Source organism: Thermobia domestica, chromosome 2 (genome assembly GCF_964235325.1).
Source record: "Thermobia domestica chromosome 2, izTheDome1.hap1.1, whole genome shotgun sequence".
Classification (NCBI taxonomy): domain Eukaryota; kingdom Metazoa; phylum Arthropoda; class Insecta; order Zygentoma; family Lepismatidae; genus Thermobia; species Thermobia domestica.
The window spans coordinates 149,627,319-149,644,529 of NC_137455.1; the positions used below are offsets into that span (position 1 = coordinate 149,627,319).

The 17,211-nt window shown below is 30.2% G+C and overlaps 1 protein-coding gene across 3 annotated transcripts in view; it reads right to left on the reverse strand.

Annotated features, from left to right (window-relative positions):
• Window positions 1-17,211, reverse strand: part of Tsp (Thrombospondin) — a 265,557-nt gene that overhangs the window by 2,914 nt on the left and 245,432 nt on the right. For all 3 annotated transcript variants that reach the window (XM_081747100.1, XM_081747107.1, XM_081747091.1), the window contains 6 exons: window positions 16,005-16,180; window positions 13,098-13,203; window positions 11,526-11,647; window positions 7,875-7,962; window positions 4,913-5,096; window positions 890-1,127 (listed from right to left, as the gene is read on the reverse strand). In XM_081747100.1, coding sequence (XP_081603226.1) covers window positions 890-1,127; window positions 4,913-5,096; window positions 7,875-7,962; window positions 11,526-11,647; window positions 13,098-13,203; window positions 16,005-16,180 — 914 coding nt within the window. The remainder of the gene's footprint in view (window positions 1-889; window positions 1,128-4,912; window positions 5,097-7,874; window positions 7,963-11,525; window positions 11,648-13,097; window positions 13,204-16,004; window positions 16,181-17,211) is intronic.

Sequence of the window (17,211 nt, forward strand, 5' to 3'; positions counted from 1 at the left end):
ATACAACGAAATCTTTGAATAACTGACAGTGATGGTACATAATTATTTGTCCATAAATGAGAGGTGTACGTTACAGAGAAGTTGTACAAATCTAGATTTCTCATAGCTTTTGCTGTAACTGTTCATGCATTACTTATAAATGTAAATATTGGCTAATATCAAAATTACAATTTCCGGTCTGAACCTAAGTGCAAGGTTCCAAAACTCACATTTTGGATTCCAAACAATACGTCTACTAGGTAAGAAAAGGAAAGGTCGGTAAGCGTTTTACTTTATTTTTATGTGAACACGTTTCCTTCCGTTTCCTTACTTTCTTATCTTTGATCTGCTTGCTCTTTAAAAGCTTTTTCTTTCGGAAATTTAAACAAACATGACAGATTTCTCTTTCATGATATTATTTATATGTTAATGTAAAACATGACCATTGTAAGTTTTATATGTAGCTCATGCCTTTGGAACCCACCGGAAACAAATAATACTAGAGGCGCTGGCAGAAGTGTCCGTTAAGAAAGGTTTTACTGTAGTAGAAAGAGTAGCATTGTTTATAATAATACAGAAAATCAGGATATTATCCCGAAAAAGTATAATTTCTTCCCGACAGTTGTTGAAAGATCTTGGGATTTCACTATTATATAGCTTACATTTGTATCATGCTATACTATACATACATAAAGCTGATCAATGAATATTTCGTATTGGATAAATATATACATACTTTAATACTCGTAAAACAGATTAATTTCATATGTTCAACATAGAAGTAACATTATCAAAAAACCGTAACGTCTAGGGTAAGAAATTATGTAACATATTACCTCCTGAATTTAAAATATATATCAAATTAAAAATATTCATCGCGTAGGATACTATTACCTTACTTTACACTTACCATTACATCTGTAGACGAGATCTGACCAAATAATCATTTCTTGCGAGAAACAGAATACTCCTAACCGTCCTCCTTTAAGTGTTGAGTCATAGATATTACCAGAATCAGCCACCATATTTTCCCCTTCGAAAATCCTGAGTCGAATAAGTCCAATCTTAGGTCTGTGAAGCAACAACCATCTGTAGGCAACTTTCTCCTTCCATCCAACATTGCGTGGGTCCTTCCACAACAACTTGACCTAGGGAGAAGTCAAAATATTTTTTTAATAAACGTACTAAAAGAAAAAAGTACAATTGATGCGAGAAAAGAATGTCCCCTGTTGAGGTATAGTATTTGTCGAGTAACGAATGAACACTAAAATGTCAGAAATGTTGGAAAACACTAAATTTTAAAAAAAGTAATGGCACATAAAATTTAATAGCAGCACACAATTTATTGAAAGATAGCGAACTAGGGTTAAACAAGCTGCAAATAACGGCAATATGTGCAATGAGCTGACCACACACACACTCACACACGTCTAACTGACAAGCCCTGCAGTTCTGCAGAGCAGTTTCTGAGTTGTAGCACCGGGCAGTTTAGTTTATATTAGAAGAAGTTTCAATTTAATCAACAATATTACTGTTATACGTATGGTCTAATTTATTACAGCTCTGACAATTGTTGCATTGCACTTCACTCGCCAGCGTTGCTCACCATGCTTGGCCGAAGAAAAAATCCTTGTTGTATTAAAAACACATACACATCATAAGATAAATAATGACTAAGTTCGTGTCAATCGTGCGTTCTAAGAGGACGGCGCGACGATGTCGTGAGATTTGCCGTATGTCTGGTTTGCTGATCAAGACTTTTTTGTTTATTACGTGAAAACCTTGTGCGAGAACTGTAACAGGTTAGGACAAACATATTATAAGTGTTGTCATAAACCTAAAAAGTTCATGCTAAACAGTCGATATGATAGATATTTTTTCAAGGAAGTGAGTATGCTACAATAAATACAAAAAAAAGTTATTGGCTGATGTGCATACACATTACGTGCCCGAGCTTTTCGCTTTAATTAGATTGCAAGGAGAAGCTATTACTTGAAATCTTATTTGAGTTTTAGAACGAAGATTCAAAAGTATTGAGTCAGAAGATAACTTAAGGAAAGAAATCAAAGAAAAAGTTCCAACTGAGCCTAATTATAGTTATTGTAAAATTTACAAACTAAGGCAATTTAAAGAAAGAGTATTCTTGTTCATTTATTATTTAAACTGAATGAAAAGACGATAAAATAAAAACTGGTTTTGTTGTTTGAATTTAGTATACTGTGTTCAAGTTAGTAATAAATATGAGCGCTCACAGTATCTTTTCATATACGAAGCAAATAATAATAATTATTATTATTAGTGTTAAATTTGTACTAGGTTTATACTTACATATTTTACTAATGTCAATTAATTTCGAGATCTTTTGCAATCTTTTATAATGAAGCATATCCCATCTATAATAATAATAATAATAAATATTCCCATCTTAGATTTATCGATCGTATTATTCATATGATGATATTCAGTGGCCAATATCTGATCTGTATTTACACGTTGTATAATTTTCCCTATTCGCTGTTTATCGTTTATTATTTTCCTCAAAATTGTATATTCAAAAACACTTAGCCTATATTCACTCTAAGAGTTAAGACCATAATTTCACAACCATTCAAAACAACAAACATAATTATGCTTTTACTTTTTATATGACATCGGCGCGATAACAACAGATTCTGTAATATTAATAACATGAGTTTTTCGACTTTAGTCTACTTTTAATTTTCTTGCTAACTTCATTCTAATTTGTTATCATTACATAACATTTAAATCTGATAATCTTTTATGCGTAATTATTATTGATTATTGTTTACGTGATTAGTATTTTGCCATGTATTCAGTTTATTTATAATGACTTTAATATTAATTTCTTTACAAGTGTTAAAACGGTGTTCGTATTTTCTTGCATCTACCTCATATTATTTAGTAAGAAGTCGACGCAGTATACGCAAGCAACTGGTTAGTAACCTCCAGCCCTCTTGTTTGCTATGAATAGAAGTCAAAATTAATGAAGATTGTCCCTTTTCTTACTTGAAACTCTTATGAATTTCGTAGTAATTTCCTTACTATTTGCTTTAATAAATTATGACTTCATGAACTCTACAATCATCTTGGGAACTCCAAAGTCCTCCAAAATATAGTATTTGTAATAATATCATAGATTTTCTGACGACATATAAATAATTGTTGAACATCGACATTATATTCCCATTACTTCTCCGAATCTGATACAAAATATGTGTTTCAGTATGTGTTTCAATGTTGATATATTACGTCTGAAGTCAGTTTAATGATCTCAAGATAACTAAGATACTCGATCTGGTGCATGGGGACCCTGCTTCGATCCCAGCCCGTGCCAAGTGAGCTTTGTGGTGGACAAACACCATGTGCGTAGGTTTCCCCGGGATTCTCCCGTTTCCTCCCACCTTCTCCATTCCACCATTTCATTCATTTCTCATCATCATCATCATCTTTAGCCTAGCCGGCATAACCGAGGAACGTAAAACTTAAAGATTTCATTTTCATTTTAAGATACTCAAGATCTGATACAACAATGTTAAACAAAAACTCGTAGCATATTAAAAGTAAGGACTTCTCGATATTCTTGGTGTTTAATTCCTTTCTTGAATGTAGGTATCATCTTTTCTTTTCATTCCTTAGGAACTTCTTTCTGCTAATGAAGCAGATTAATCTGTGTACCGTACTTATTCATTAAAGGACACTCCGGCGTTGATCTCTAGTAGGGATGGTTCTCAGTCAGGGATTCTATAGTGCTCATTTCAATACTTTTTTTCTCTTTCCACGTACACACTTATGTTATCGAAATGCCGCTTCAACCTATCTAAAAGATTTTCAGGCTCAGCTAGAATGTTTCAGTTTTTATTCTGAACTACATTCGACATGGATTGATATTTCTTTCTGAATCCACTTATGCATTTATACACATGTTTTATTTTCACTATTTTCTTATATTTCTTAATTTTATCTTTCTGAGTTCTAGTTTCTTGCGCCTAAAAGCACATGCAGCTTAAAGTTTACTGTTTTCGTAACTTTCAGTGTTTATATGTTTTGAATCTGAAGCTACAAAATGTAGCCTATTTCTATTGTTCATTCACGTTTGTACATGCCTTATCTAACGTTTCTCCGGCCGTTGTATCCAGTGCTTTCCTCTGCTATTTTTACAATATAATGGATATTTGTTCACGTTACATCAATATCATTGTTAGTGTCATCATCATCATCATTTTTGTCCTGTATTGCACTCTGCACAACTTCAAATCGATTATTGATCCTAACTTGATATACGAGTGCTTTTTGGATGTTAAGATTTTAACATATTTTTTTGACATTTGGATTCTAAAGTCTTCCAACATCATTACTTTTCTGTCGATGGCTTCTGCACTTCTCTCCCCGTTTCTTTCTTTCTTCCTTTCTTTCTTTTTCCTTTGTATAAATAATTTATTAGACTGTAACACACATACATAATTTATAATCCTTATGGTTGACTCATATATGAGTCGACTGTTATCATTAAGAAGAGGTAAATAACAACTAGAGACACTTTGTAACAACATTCAAAGACAGGTCTTTCACCACAAAGAATATATAGTAATCTTCAAAACACATACAATATACATAAATTTAAGTTTTACTTTAGCGATCCGAAAAATAGACGATTATTATATTTAAAAAGTTTCAATGATATCCAATTTAAATATAGGAAAAGTTTATAGAAGTTTCCGCTTAAGAAGTGTTATTAATATTAAAGATTACATTCAAAATTGTTTTCATTTATTGAATGAATTGTACACAATAAAGGGACAGCAATTTTCCGTAAGTTATGGAAAACCTTTTTCAACCCACTCAGTATTTTTGAAAGTATTGACAAAATGGTAGACATGTACTTTCTCTAATGACTATATAAAAATGTACTTACTTGATCTTCTGTGTCTCCTGTGTGCCACAAAGAGTTTCGTAACATCTGTCCTGGACCTGTATTTGATTGTACTAATTTCAGTTGGATTCCTGGCTCTGCTACAGCTCGGAACGGAGTTGCTTGCCAGTAAGTCTGGGTATTCTGTTTCCACATTACAGCATAGAATTTAGAATTGTCTTGGTAACTAAATAAAGAAATGAATTATTATTCTATTGCTATAAAAACATTTCAACGCTTCTTAATAGTATTGCTTTTACATGCCTTTCGTAAAATTTGTAATGATAGAAATGTTAACTACTGAAAATATATTTCTCAAATATCATAATCATGTAAAATATATATAATTGTCAAAACTCAATTTTCGATTGCGACATTTAAACATATGTACTCGTGTAATCGAAACTTGCAAAACGAAAATTTAAAATTCAACTAATAAACTTATTAAGTACAGCTAACATCTCAGAAATCTTATCGGGCAGAGGTAGTGAACATTGTGTAAACACAAGAGAACTTATTTGCCAAAGTATGTGCACCAATTTTTATGATTACTTCACCTTTCAATCTCTTGCCAAGTCTAAAATTTGCACATCAGCTCTAATTTCTGCTTAATTTTAAAATTTTACAAACTTTGAAAGAAATCATGATTTTTCTGTTATTCATCACGAGGTTATATTTCAAGAAAATGAATTACCTAGCCAGTTATTATACTATTTTATTTTTATTTTTTTCTTTACTCTTTTCAAATATACTGAAATATTTCACTGACAAAAACTTATACTAATGTTCAATAATATTAATATTGATCTATTTAAATGTAAATGTATAAAAAAGAAACTAGTGAATGCTAATCAGCACATCAGAAATGAAATAATTTTATAATCTCATATTGGAATCTTCTTTTAACATTTTCAATCCTAAGCGCGAGTAGGAATCGGGGTAGTTTATTAATACAACCGAATGAAACTCGAGTTTAGGTCGAGTCTCGTATATGAATTCCTCAGTTACTTTCTGCAAGTGGAAGTCGGTTGTCGGACATGTGGGAAATTTATCCGAGCTCGGAATTTAAAAAGTAACATTCTTTTGCTGATATTCAACGATGAAATTGGTAACTCTTTTGTAGGCTGGCTGGAAGGTTATTTCAAACTGCACTTTACTACAAAAAAAAATAAAACTACCTATAAGCGGTTTTCAAGCATTTTCCTTATTGTCTCCATTTTCTTGGTTTAACGTCCCACAATAATGCATCGAGTCTAAGGGAGACAATGATGATGAGATAAATGATAATGGTAGAATGGCGGAAGTTGGAGAAAACGTGAGAACCCCGACAAAATTTACGCACACGATGTTTGTCTACCTCAAACTCATTTGGCTGGGCTGAGATCGAATTAGGGGCCCCACGCGCAAGAGGTAGATTTCTCATTTACGTGGAAAAATATTATTTGGTGCAGCTTTGAGGCAATTTCACCAATGATATCAATAAAAAGCAGTTTTGTATATTTTCAACACTATGTTTATTTTTTTTTTCCTGCATATAAGTGAAAGAGCATTTACTTAAAGCAATATTGTAGCAATTTCACTCAACAATACAAACGAACGTTCTATTCATCTTCAAATATTTAAAGATTTAATTGTCATGAATCCTGTAGGTTATCTATAGTTTTTCACTTTCTAGCGACGAAAGGAGAGTAGAAATAATGGTAGTTGTGAAAAAAATCAACTTTGAAATTTCAAAGGATTTACACGTTTTATGGCCCATAGATATAGAAAAAGTAATTTTTCGACATCAGCTCGTCTGTTCGTCCCTACGTATACTCATCTCAAGGCCATACCAAATCTTAAACTTAAGAGTTTGATGTGATTCTCCAGGGGAAGGGGGTATCGAAGTTCCTAAAAATAAAGGTAGTTTACTGAAGGGTGAAAATAAAAAAAAAAAATGTGATTTTCTCAAAAATGGTTCTAACAACTTTGTTTATATTTCATAAATCAATTTTTCAATAACAATCCCATATTGTGGTATAAGTCACTTCTCTGGGAAAATTGAGAAGAGGTAGTATACTCTTGTGGTGAGTGTTTTCTAGGATAATTTCCTCGAAAACCACCATGGCAATTTTGTTCATATTTCATAAATAAATATTTCATTAGTGACTTGATAATATAGTATAATTTATTTGAGCTGAAAACATCTATGAGGGGTAGTTTATTCTTGGTGGTGAATTTTTCGAACTGTTTTCTCAAAAATGACTAAGGAGATTTTCGTCATATTTTATAAATAAATATTTAATTAATAATCTGACAGTATGGTATAAGTCACTTGTACTGAAAAAATCTACGAGTAGTAGTTTATTCATGAGGGTGTTTTTTTGAACGGTTTTCTCAAAAACGACTCAGGCGATTTTGTTCATATTTCATAAATAAATATTTTATTAATAACCTGACAATATGGCATAACGCATTTGTCCTGAAAAATCTATGAGGATGAGTTTATTTTGGGGCTTGAGTTTTCTTCGGATGATTTCCACATAAACAATTCAGGCAGTCTTGTTCATATTTTATAAAAATAACATATAATATACATAATATGCTTTATATTTCAATAATAACTCTAGAATGTTGTGTAAATTATTGTTTACGAAAAACTTCACAAGGAGTAGTTTACACTTGGAAGTGAAGTTTCTTTGGGTGAAGTTTTCCGAAAACATCTTATAATTTTGTTCATATTTCACGTTTCATTAATATCTGCAATACAATCTGATTCAGTTTAAAAATTGCAGCGAGAAAGTTTAGTACGTTGGCTCGTGCCTTTTATTTACTACCTGATACTCATTTCATTTAAAAAAAGAAAAAAAGACTAATCTGCCAGGAAACTGAAATTTACATAGTTATAAACCTAAGAGAAAAAGTGTTATCTTATGATCATAAAACAATATGTATTTCTTTTTCTTTGATTTATTTGATTTTTTACCTGAAAATAAATCCAACATAGTCATCATCAATCTCAGTATCAATAAAGAATGTGCCTTCAAAATCTACACCTCCAAAGGCATCAAATCCTGCATTAAGGAAAAAAAAATATTTAGTTACTCTCTTTACTGTATTATAGAAAATTACTGCCAGAAAATCAAGTTAATGAAGGAAAAGCAAGACATAAAATCAAAAATCAAGAATTCAAAATAGAAAATGTACTAAGATCAAAGTTGTTTAATGTATAAAAATGTTTTTGCATTTTATTCACTTGAATTTTTGTTTATTAAACAATATTAATTTTACAAGGTATACGTAAAAATAATATATTCAAGAACTATGATAAAACCTTATGAGGCAATGGAACAAACTCATAAAATTGTACAAAATTTATTCATTCTTTCCAAACAAAAAGCAGTGCATCCATATTTAGATTGTCATCATTACACACAATCTTGCTTATAAATTGAAAAATGATGTAAAAGTATGACTAAAGGGTTATATTGGTTGCAAATGATTTAGGGATTTATTTATACTTAGTTTCATTTGTCTCTCAACATATCTTCAATAACTTTCCACATTTTATTTGGGCAGCAACAGAATAAGATAGAACTTTACATGGACTACTTTTAAAAAACACGTAGAAATACCAGTTAATATGAGATATTTCGAACATAACTCTATACCCATCGTCATGGTGAAGGCAAAGATATTAAGAACCGAGGCAAAAATTAAATACGAACACAAAGGTATAGCTAAAAACATTAAACATAAAATAAATTAAACTTAACATGTCTTGACCACCATGTGTAGTGTGTTCTTAAGTCATTAATTCTAATTTTTGTCAGCTGCTTCCTTTTGTCTTTGTTTAACCAATCTTTATGTAACGTTACCTATGTTGATAACCTTCTTGGCTTTATCCTGATGATGGACACAGAATTATGTACGAAATATACTGACTGTTAGTTTCACTTGCTTTCGGAAAGCAGTTAATCAATACAATATCATATTTTGTGTCTATTCAAAGCAGTGGCGAAGCGTGCCGTAAAAAACTGGGTACACTGACAGACACCACACACACTTATATATATTGTATTTGTGAGGTATTTGTTTTTTACTTCTACTTTTAGTTTTGATATTTTGTACTATATAAAGGATGCTGATATACACTAATCACTACCGTATTCGAAATAAGATGATCCATGCTAATTCATAAATATAGTATTAATATTCGAGTTTTCAATATTCTTTGCAATATATGTTTACTCTGTTCCTTTAAGTATAAAATTTTATAATTAGTTAAATTTGGTGTATAGTACTTTTTTCCCCGAAGTATAGATTTCTGAATTGTTCCGCATTTGCTAGAAATGGGGACATTACTTCCTGATACCCTCTTTAGGGATAGTCATTTCTAAATACTTTACAACACCTAAGCTGCAGAATTAAAATAAGATTTGTCAAATCCGATTTCATGACCAGACCACCACAACATAACAAAATAGTTTATAGACACACACACGCACACACAGGTATAAAAGGTAGCGGTAATCTTATCGCTTGAATTTTGCACTTGTCCCTCTGGCGAAAAGCACAGAACTGATAGAATTGCCAATACATCCCAGCTTTTGGTTAGGAAGGTTTTCTTTTTCTTATTCTGATGTTGGAGACACATAGGGACAATATATATATATATATATATATATATATATATATATATTAAAGTTCTTCAAGGGTACGTTATAACAATTTAACATTTTATAGAGGGAGCTCAAACGATGGTTTAAAATAAAAGCAAATAAGAAGAAATATCGGTCTGTTTCTGTCACTTACAAATCCAGCTTAAAATAAAGAAGATAGGCAGCCCTGTAAACGTAGAGAGAACAGCAACTGTCTTTTCACAGGTACTACTACACAGCACGAGTCTTTGGACTTTAATTTCTCACGTGGCTGTGACTCCTACGCTGCAATAGGTTGATGCAAGTTAAATGGATGCAGCAGAGGAATAGTGTTCAAGGTTTCGCGAGACGCTTTGCTTTCTGTCTATCATATGGAAGCATGTTCTAGAAAAGTATGTAGTTTCATCCCAGTAAACAAAACAAAACAAAACAAAAACCAGGAAATTTTAAGTTCAGAATTTTTAAATTACGAAGTTTTAAGTTAGTAATTTAGACTTAATGGTTTAATACATATAAAATTCTAAAAGGTAGCGCTGTCTCCCTTCAAATCTCGCCACTATTCAAAGTTGATTTTTATGAATTTCGCTCCTATGAAAATGTTTACTTTGGATAGTTAGTTCAATACAAATAAACACATACATAAACAATATAATAAATTATTCTAATATATATTATTTTTTGATAGTGTGCATGTACTATCAAGAATGAAATGTAGAATAAGTTTAACTTGATAATTTGAATATGAGTGAATGGTTAGCGGCAGCTCCTTTATGGAACTGAAATTGTTAAAATAAGTGAATGGGTAATATTAAGATATACATATGATATAAGAGACAACAGGGAACAAAATATAGATACTAGAGTTTTGAAGACGTGCATGACTATAAAATCATCAGTAAGGAAACATCTCATGTAATCAGATTGAAAAAATCATAGTAGAGTGCCATGGCAAGCTTAATAAAAATTAAAGCGCCACTTGATTGAAAAGAATGGTCAAAATAACTAAATAATAATAAAAATAGATATCGTTCTTACAATTTTTATTTCTGCTTAGAAGGGTAAAGAGGTGTAACCAAAAGGAATAACAGCGCTTCTCTGTTGACTTTCTACTTTTATTTTTTCATGTTTATTTTTTGTTTTCATTTATTTATTATTCAATGATTATTTCAATATATATATATATATATATATATATATATATATATATATACACGCTGAACTACTTTTATCTGTAATGTTCAACTACATAAGTGACAGTTACCTCGCTATGAATAATCTACTTCGTAGGAAAAACTGTTTCGTTCTTATTTTATGAATCTTATAATGACAAAGTAAGGTAATTCAATCACACAAAATTAAACTCTTGTAGTTTAGTCATGTACTGAAACAATTTCGTTGAGAAACTACGCTTCAACGCAATACATATAATGTGAATTTTTGTTTATTATTATTATTATTATTATTATTATTATTATTATTATTATTATTATTATTATTATTATTATTATTATTATTATTATTATTATTATTATTATTATTATTATTATGTTTCTACTACTAAATATCATTACAATATTTGGAACTAAAGTAAGTTGTAGTGGATCTCGGCTCGCTTCAATCACATTAGTGTTGTAATTTATCATCCCAACTTGTCATGTTCTCTCGCCCTAACTTAAGTTTAATATGTTATTCAGTTATCTTTGTATCATTCTTGCAACCATAAAGAAAATGTTCTTCATAGTAATTTCATTACACGTACTTTATAGTTTTACTTACTACAATATCATGTTCTATTGTTTACTTTTTTTGAAATATCTAATCTTAAATCTAAACTAGAATGTAAGAGCATACAATAGGAACAATGATATTGATATCATAATAACGCGAAAAGCTTAAAAATGCAAATTTACGTAACTTCAACAGAAAAATAAGATCTGAATATTATTAATTCTAAAAATGGAAATAAATAAACTTACCCACAGCAAGTCCAGGGTCGCTATTCATTGTCTGAACAATTTCTGCTCCCTTATTGTATATAACCCAATTAGGATCGATTTGAGAATCACCTTCTGGATCCAAAACAACTGTTTGATATGTCCTAGTGTAAAAATGTATAATTTAATCGAAAATTAATTAGCAATGTATAATATATTACGTCAATTTATGTAATAATAATATAAACTGTCATCTTGTCAGTACATACAGGGTTCTAATCGTTGAAATGAAGTGCATTCAATGGGGTAATGTGTTTTCATCATATAGATTCCTATGTCACTTCATTAATTCACTGTTTGATATGGTATTTTATTAACACTTTGAGTATTAATTGCATATATATAGCATATATGGGGTAACAGAGTACTAATTACGTATATATAGTATATATGAGGTGATCGAACTTCTATAGACTGCGGATCAAGTATAAATGTGTGTTTCCCTTCAAAATTTATTTTATCGGATTTTCTTCATACTAGTAAGAATTTAGTAGTCCTTAATTATTCCTTGGATTTCATAGATTGTAATTTTGACACTAGATGATTCGCAAGTGCTCCTTACTGCTTTGTTGGCGTCTTTGTCTAAAAGCGATATCCACGTACCTATTGTTTTGCTGCAAAAATTGAGAGAAAAAATCTGTCGGACTGTCATAAGCTTCAATTTAAAAGAGGAATTATCAAAAGTAACGTCAATCTTTTTGATGGTGAGGCATTTCACGTGTGTCTAATTTTTTTGGTCCATTCTTTCCTACTGTTAATAAAAAAGAACTACGAGAAACAAACTATTCATTTCTGAATCCATAAAAATTATATGTGAGGTACTGGTTGTATATAAAGGAGAAGACTATTAGGGAGACTTCCAGGATCTGGGATTACTGGGTTAACCCAAGGGAAACACTTTGTGCACAAAATTCCACCACAAGAGCCAAACTTTGAAAAAAAAAAAAAAAAAAAAACTGTTTGATGGTTTTTCATTTACGAAAAGATTTCACATCGTAAATTGACATACTGTAGATGCTGAAATTGTAATCGAATGTTTATATCTATCTATCTATCTATCTATCTATATATATATATATATATATATATATATATATATATATATATATATATATATAAACAAATATAGTATGTAAAATTCAGTGAATGTGATTTCTTTATGTATATTAGATGTTTCGTCAACTTTTTTATTTTTATTTTTTACTTTTTATTTTTTATTCTATTTTTATTATATTTTTTGTGAATTGTATGCAATGCATGATGCACTGGTAATATTGCTTTATTATTCAAATATAAAATATGGTATACCAAAATAAAGAAGAAATTTCCAACTTTCCAGCTGTGTATGATATATAATTTTTATAATTGTATATTTCAAGATTTGATTTTTAAATACCGATACAGCAAAAAAAAAAATCTTGGGAAGGTCTATGTCTCAGAGGCCAATACTCATAACTGTTAAATATCGATATTTAGTTAGCGCCTACTCATTTCGTAAATGTACTTTACTAAATAAATAATTTAAATGGTTTTAATATAAACTTTTCTACTTACCTGAAATCTGTTGAGAAGATCTGAGAATTGTTCGGACAATTATCCAGGTAGTTGGGAACTTTGTCCAAATCAAAATCTTCTTGACATATATCTCCAACACCATTTCCTACAGTCATCAAACAAATTAAGAGATAACGAAAACTCAAAACTGAAACAAAACACTAAAATACACGAAAATAAATTTAAATAAGGTATTTCTGGTTTACTTGCAGAATTGAATGATCTAAAGCTGGGAAATTTAAACTTATTTTCCTGACAGAGGTACAGTGGAATAGTTTCTTAGATTGTTGAGAAAAGTATGTTAACAGTTAGTCAGCAATTGTGATAGTATGCGAAGAAAACTGACTAGTAATTGATCCAGCTTTACGGAAAGTCTTCAATCTAGCACTTAAAGATAAAGAAATGTTGTCTTTTTAAACCAGTAGCCACAGAACTGGAAGTGCAGGAGAATAATTGCACTATAGAAGTTTTAGTAAAGATATGGACAAATCTTGAATGAGTTTTGAAGAATCCGATATTCCCAAATGCTTCTTTCTTCGATTTTAAAGTTTGAAGGTGAAAGAAAACTATTTAACGAGTCATATTTTGATTCTACAGAAAAGACACAGGCGTCTAAATATGAATGATGGAAAAGCCACAAATCTCAAATAGAGAAATATAATAACAACAATTTATTTTGTGTTGTTGCCCTGCACAAGCGTCTACAGTTGCCTTTGATAGATTTTTCCTAATTCGGTTTTACTCAATCAAGGTTAAGAAACTATATGAGAACCAAAAAGGCTGCTAAGCTGGTAGTTTTGTTTGAAGCTTCAACATCAAACATGAAGCTGATAGCTAGTTGCATGACTAATTGATTAAGTTGAAATTAGGTACGAACAGTGTAAAAAAATTACAAGTTCTTTGCAGGTGATAGTAGAAAGGGACGGAGCAAAGTATAACAACTATAGTTTCTAGTTTCTATCAGTATCAGTGACTGCCAATAATACTCTTTGATGTATCACAATAATAAGTTAATAACGTACTTATGTATAGGAAATTTGAAATGAAATTTGTGTTGTTATATTCTTTTACAAAATCCACTTATTTGTAGAGTATTCAGTGCATATGAGGTATTGTTTTTTCACATTCTCTGTCCCTAAAATTATAAATTTACAACACAAGAAGTTTAGTAAAAATAATAATGAGAAAAAAAAAAATTCAACTACAATACTACATCTGTGTCTACTAGTGTCTACTACTACAATACTACATATGTGAAAGATCAGTATTTAGTATTCTAACATAAATACTATCCTTCAAAATAAGTTTTTAATATAAACCAAAAAGACTTATTTAAACTATAAAAACAAATAAACCATTGCTTTTTGCTTTTATTATAAAAACCTGATTTTTTTAGAAATCTATTTACATATGAACTTCTAAACAGACAAGATGTTTCAAATTTATTTCATATCATTATATTGTGTTCTGTTGTGCCAATATTAAAAAGATTAATCCAACTTTGTTCGTTTGAGATTGAGATGGATTAAGTTGCATCAAATTTGTTACATATGAATATCTCAAACTAAGAAATGAACAAAAACAACTTGTAAAGTACTTTCATAAGAATATGTCCCCCCATTTTACTTTCGAGTGACAAAAGGAGAGAAGAAAGTATGATGATCATGAAAAAAAAATAAATAAAAAAATAAACGAATCCGAGATTTCAATGCATTTACGTTTCTTGGCCCATAGATACCGTAAAGGTGATTTTTTGACATCTGTCCATCAGTTCGTCCTGATGTCTGTTCAACATATCTCAACCAAATATTAAGCTTAAGGTTTTCATGTGGTTCTCCAGGGGTGATTTTCGAATTTCCTTTCCACCCCTAAAAATAAAAGTAGTTTATTGAAGAGCGAAAAAAAATGTGATTTTCTCAAAAACAACTCTAACGACTTTGTTTATATTTCATAAATCATTTTTTCAAGAACAACTCTATACTGTGGTATAAGTAATTTCTGTACAGAAGTCGAGAATGGGTAGTTTATTCTTAGGGTAATCTTTTAATGGATGATTTCCTCAAAAACTACTCAGGTCATTTTGGTCATATTCCATAAATATATATTTTATTATTAACCTAACAATATGACATAAATCATTTGTTCTGAAAAATCTATGAGCTGTAGTTCATTATTAAGAATTTTTCAGACGATTCAAAAAAAAAAAAAAAGTCAGACAATTTTATTTATATTTTAAAAACAAATATTTCAATAATAACTAGAATGTTGCGTAAATTATTCCTTACATAATAATCCACAAGGGGTAGTTTACTCTTGGCAATGAGTTTCTTTTCAGGCTCTCAAAAACTACTTAAGTGATTTTGTTTATATTTCACAAATAAATATTTCATTATTATTCCATTATTATTCATGAATGTTACATAAATCACTTTCATGAAAATATCCATAAGGGGTAGTTTGCTTTCGGGGTGAGGTTTTTTTTTTTTTTTTTTTTATGACAATTTTGTAAAACATCACTCATACGATTTTGTTGTTATTTTATGAACAAATATTTCATTATTAAGTCCAGCATATGTCATGTCATTTCTGGACATATGGCATATATGTCATGTATATGAAAAAAATCTACAAGGGGTAATTATTTTTGGGGGGGAGGGTGAAGTATCCAAAAACGTCTTAAATTTTGTTCGTATTTCACAAGAGAATGTTCCATTAATAACTGAAGCACAACATGATTTAGTTTAAAGAATTGAAGCAAGAAGGTTTATTACGGTGGCCCAAGGTTTATTAAGGTTTATTAAACTTCTTATATTGATTGTAATTGAAAATAATCCGAAAATGTAGTAAGAAAAGTTATTCTAAGAGAATACATAAACTACTAATAAAATATGATTATATTAAACTTACGATCGACATCCTGCTGATTAGGATTGTAAGCAATGGGGCAATTATCTCTTTCATTTGGAATTTTATCTCCATCCATATCAGGGTCACATTCGTCACCTCGTCCATCACTATCGGTATCTAACTGATCACTGTTGGCTATTCTGGGACAATTATCTTTGTTGTCCTGAATACCATCCCTGAAATTATGGGTAAAATACATACTAGATAATTTGTTCTTATAAAGTAAAAGATAAAACTACAATTATTTACAGGCAGTATTCGAACTAAAGTAAATTATATTCGCAAACACTGTTTAGTTGTACATACATTCAAAAAAATTGATAATTGATGTAGACAATATTTTCCACTAATTTCCTTCGTTACATGTATCTATTCTTTCAGTTTTCATTCTTCAGTCTTTTGATATTTCTTCTTGTTTCTTTGGCATATTATTATTTATGTTAGTTATCATAAGCCATGAAATCAATTAGTGGCCGGACGTTTAAATTGTGTAAATTGTGATTTAAGTTGTTGGCAAACTAGAGTAAACACGACGAAATTTATACATAAAATACAGTAAAATACTGCACAAGTAATATGCAGAAAATACAAATCTTCTTTGCTACATTCACGTATGTATTTTTGAAGTTTTTTTTATTTATTTATTTTCTTTATATCTGAGCATATAAGGCGAACTTGCGATACACTTTTCAAACTTGAATCACATTGAATTATTAGGGAAATTGTATATTTCGAGTTTACATTTTGTAAACTCATTTCTAAATTCGATGGGGTAATATATATATCTGTGAACTTGGGATGCTTTTCAATTCAGAGACTCAATTTGAAATATTTCTAAGCTGTTAAAAGTACCGTTACATGCTCAGAGTGTAAATAACTGGTTACATTTTAATATATTAATGAAAATTATGAAACACTATATCGGAGAGTTTTGCTCCCTGCGCCCGAAGCAAATTCTGAAATGACGCCACTGTTTTGTGTTATAATATTGTTGAGGAATGAGTCTTGTGATTTACGCATTATTCTTATTGTTGTTATATTACATACAAAATTGTACCGAAATCAAACAGTTAAAAAACTATTGCCGCACCGACTTCAAAAGGCGGACGAAAGAATCCAATAATGTTGTTATTACATGTCTGAGAGGCGACTAACTTTGGTTTCTCGTTGTTTACTACTAAGATCAAATAAAGCATTATAACCGAAT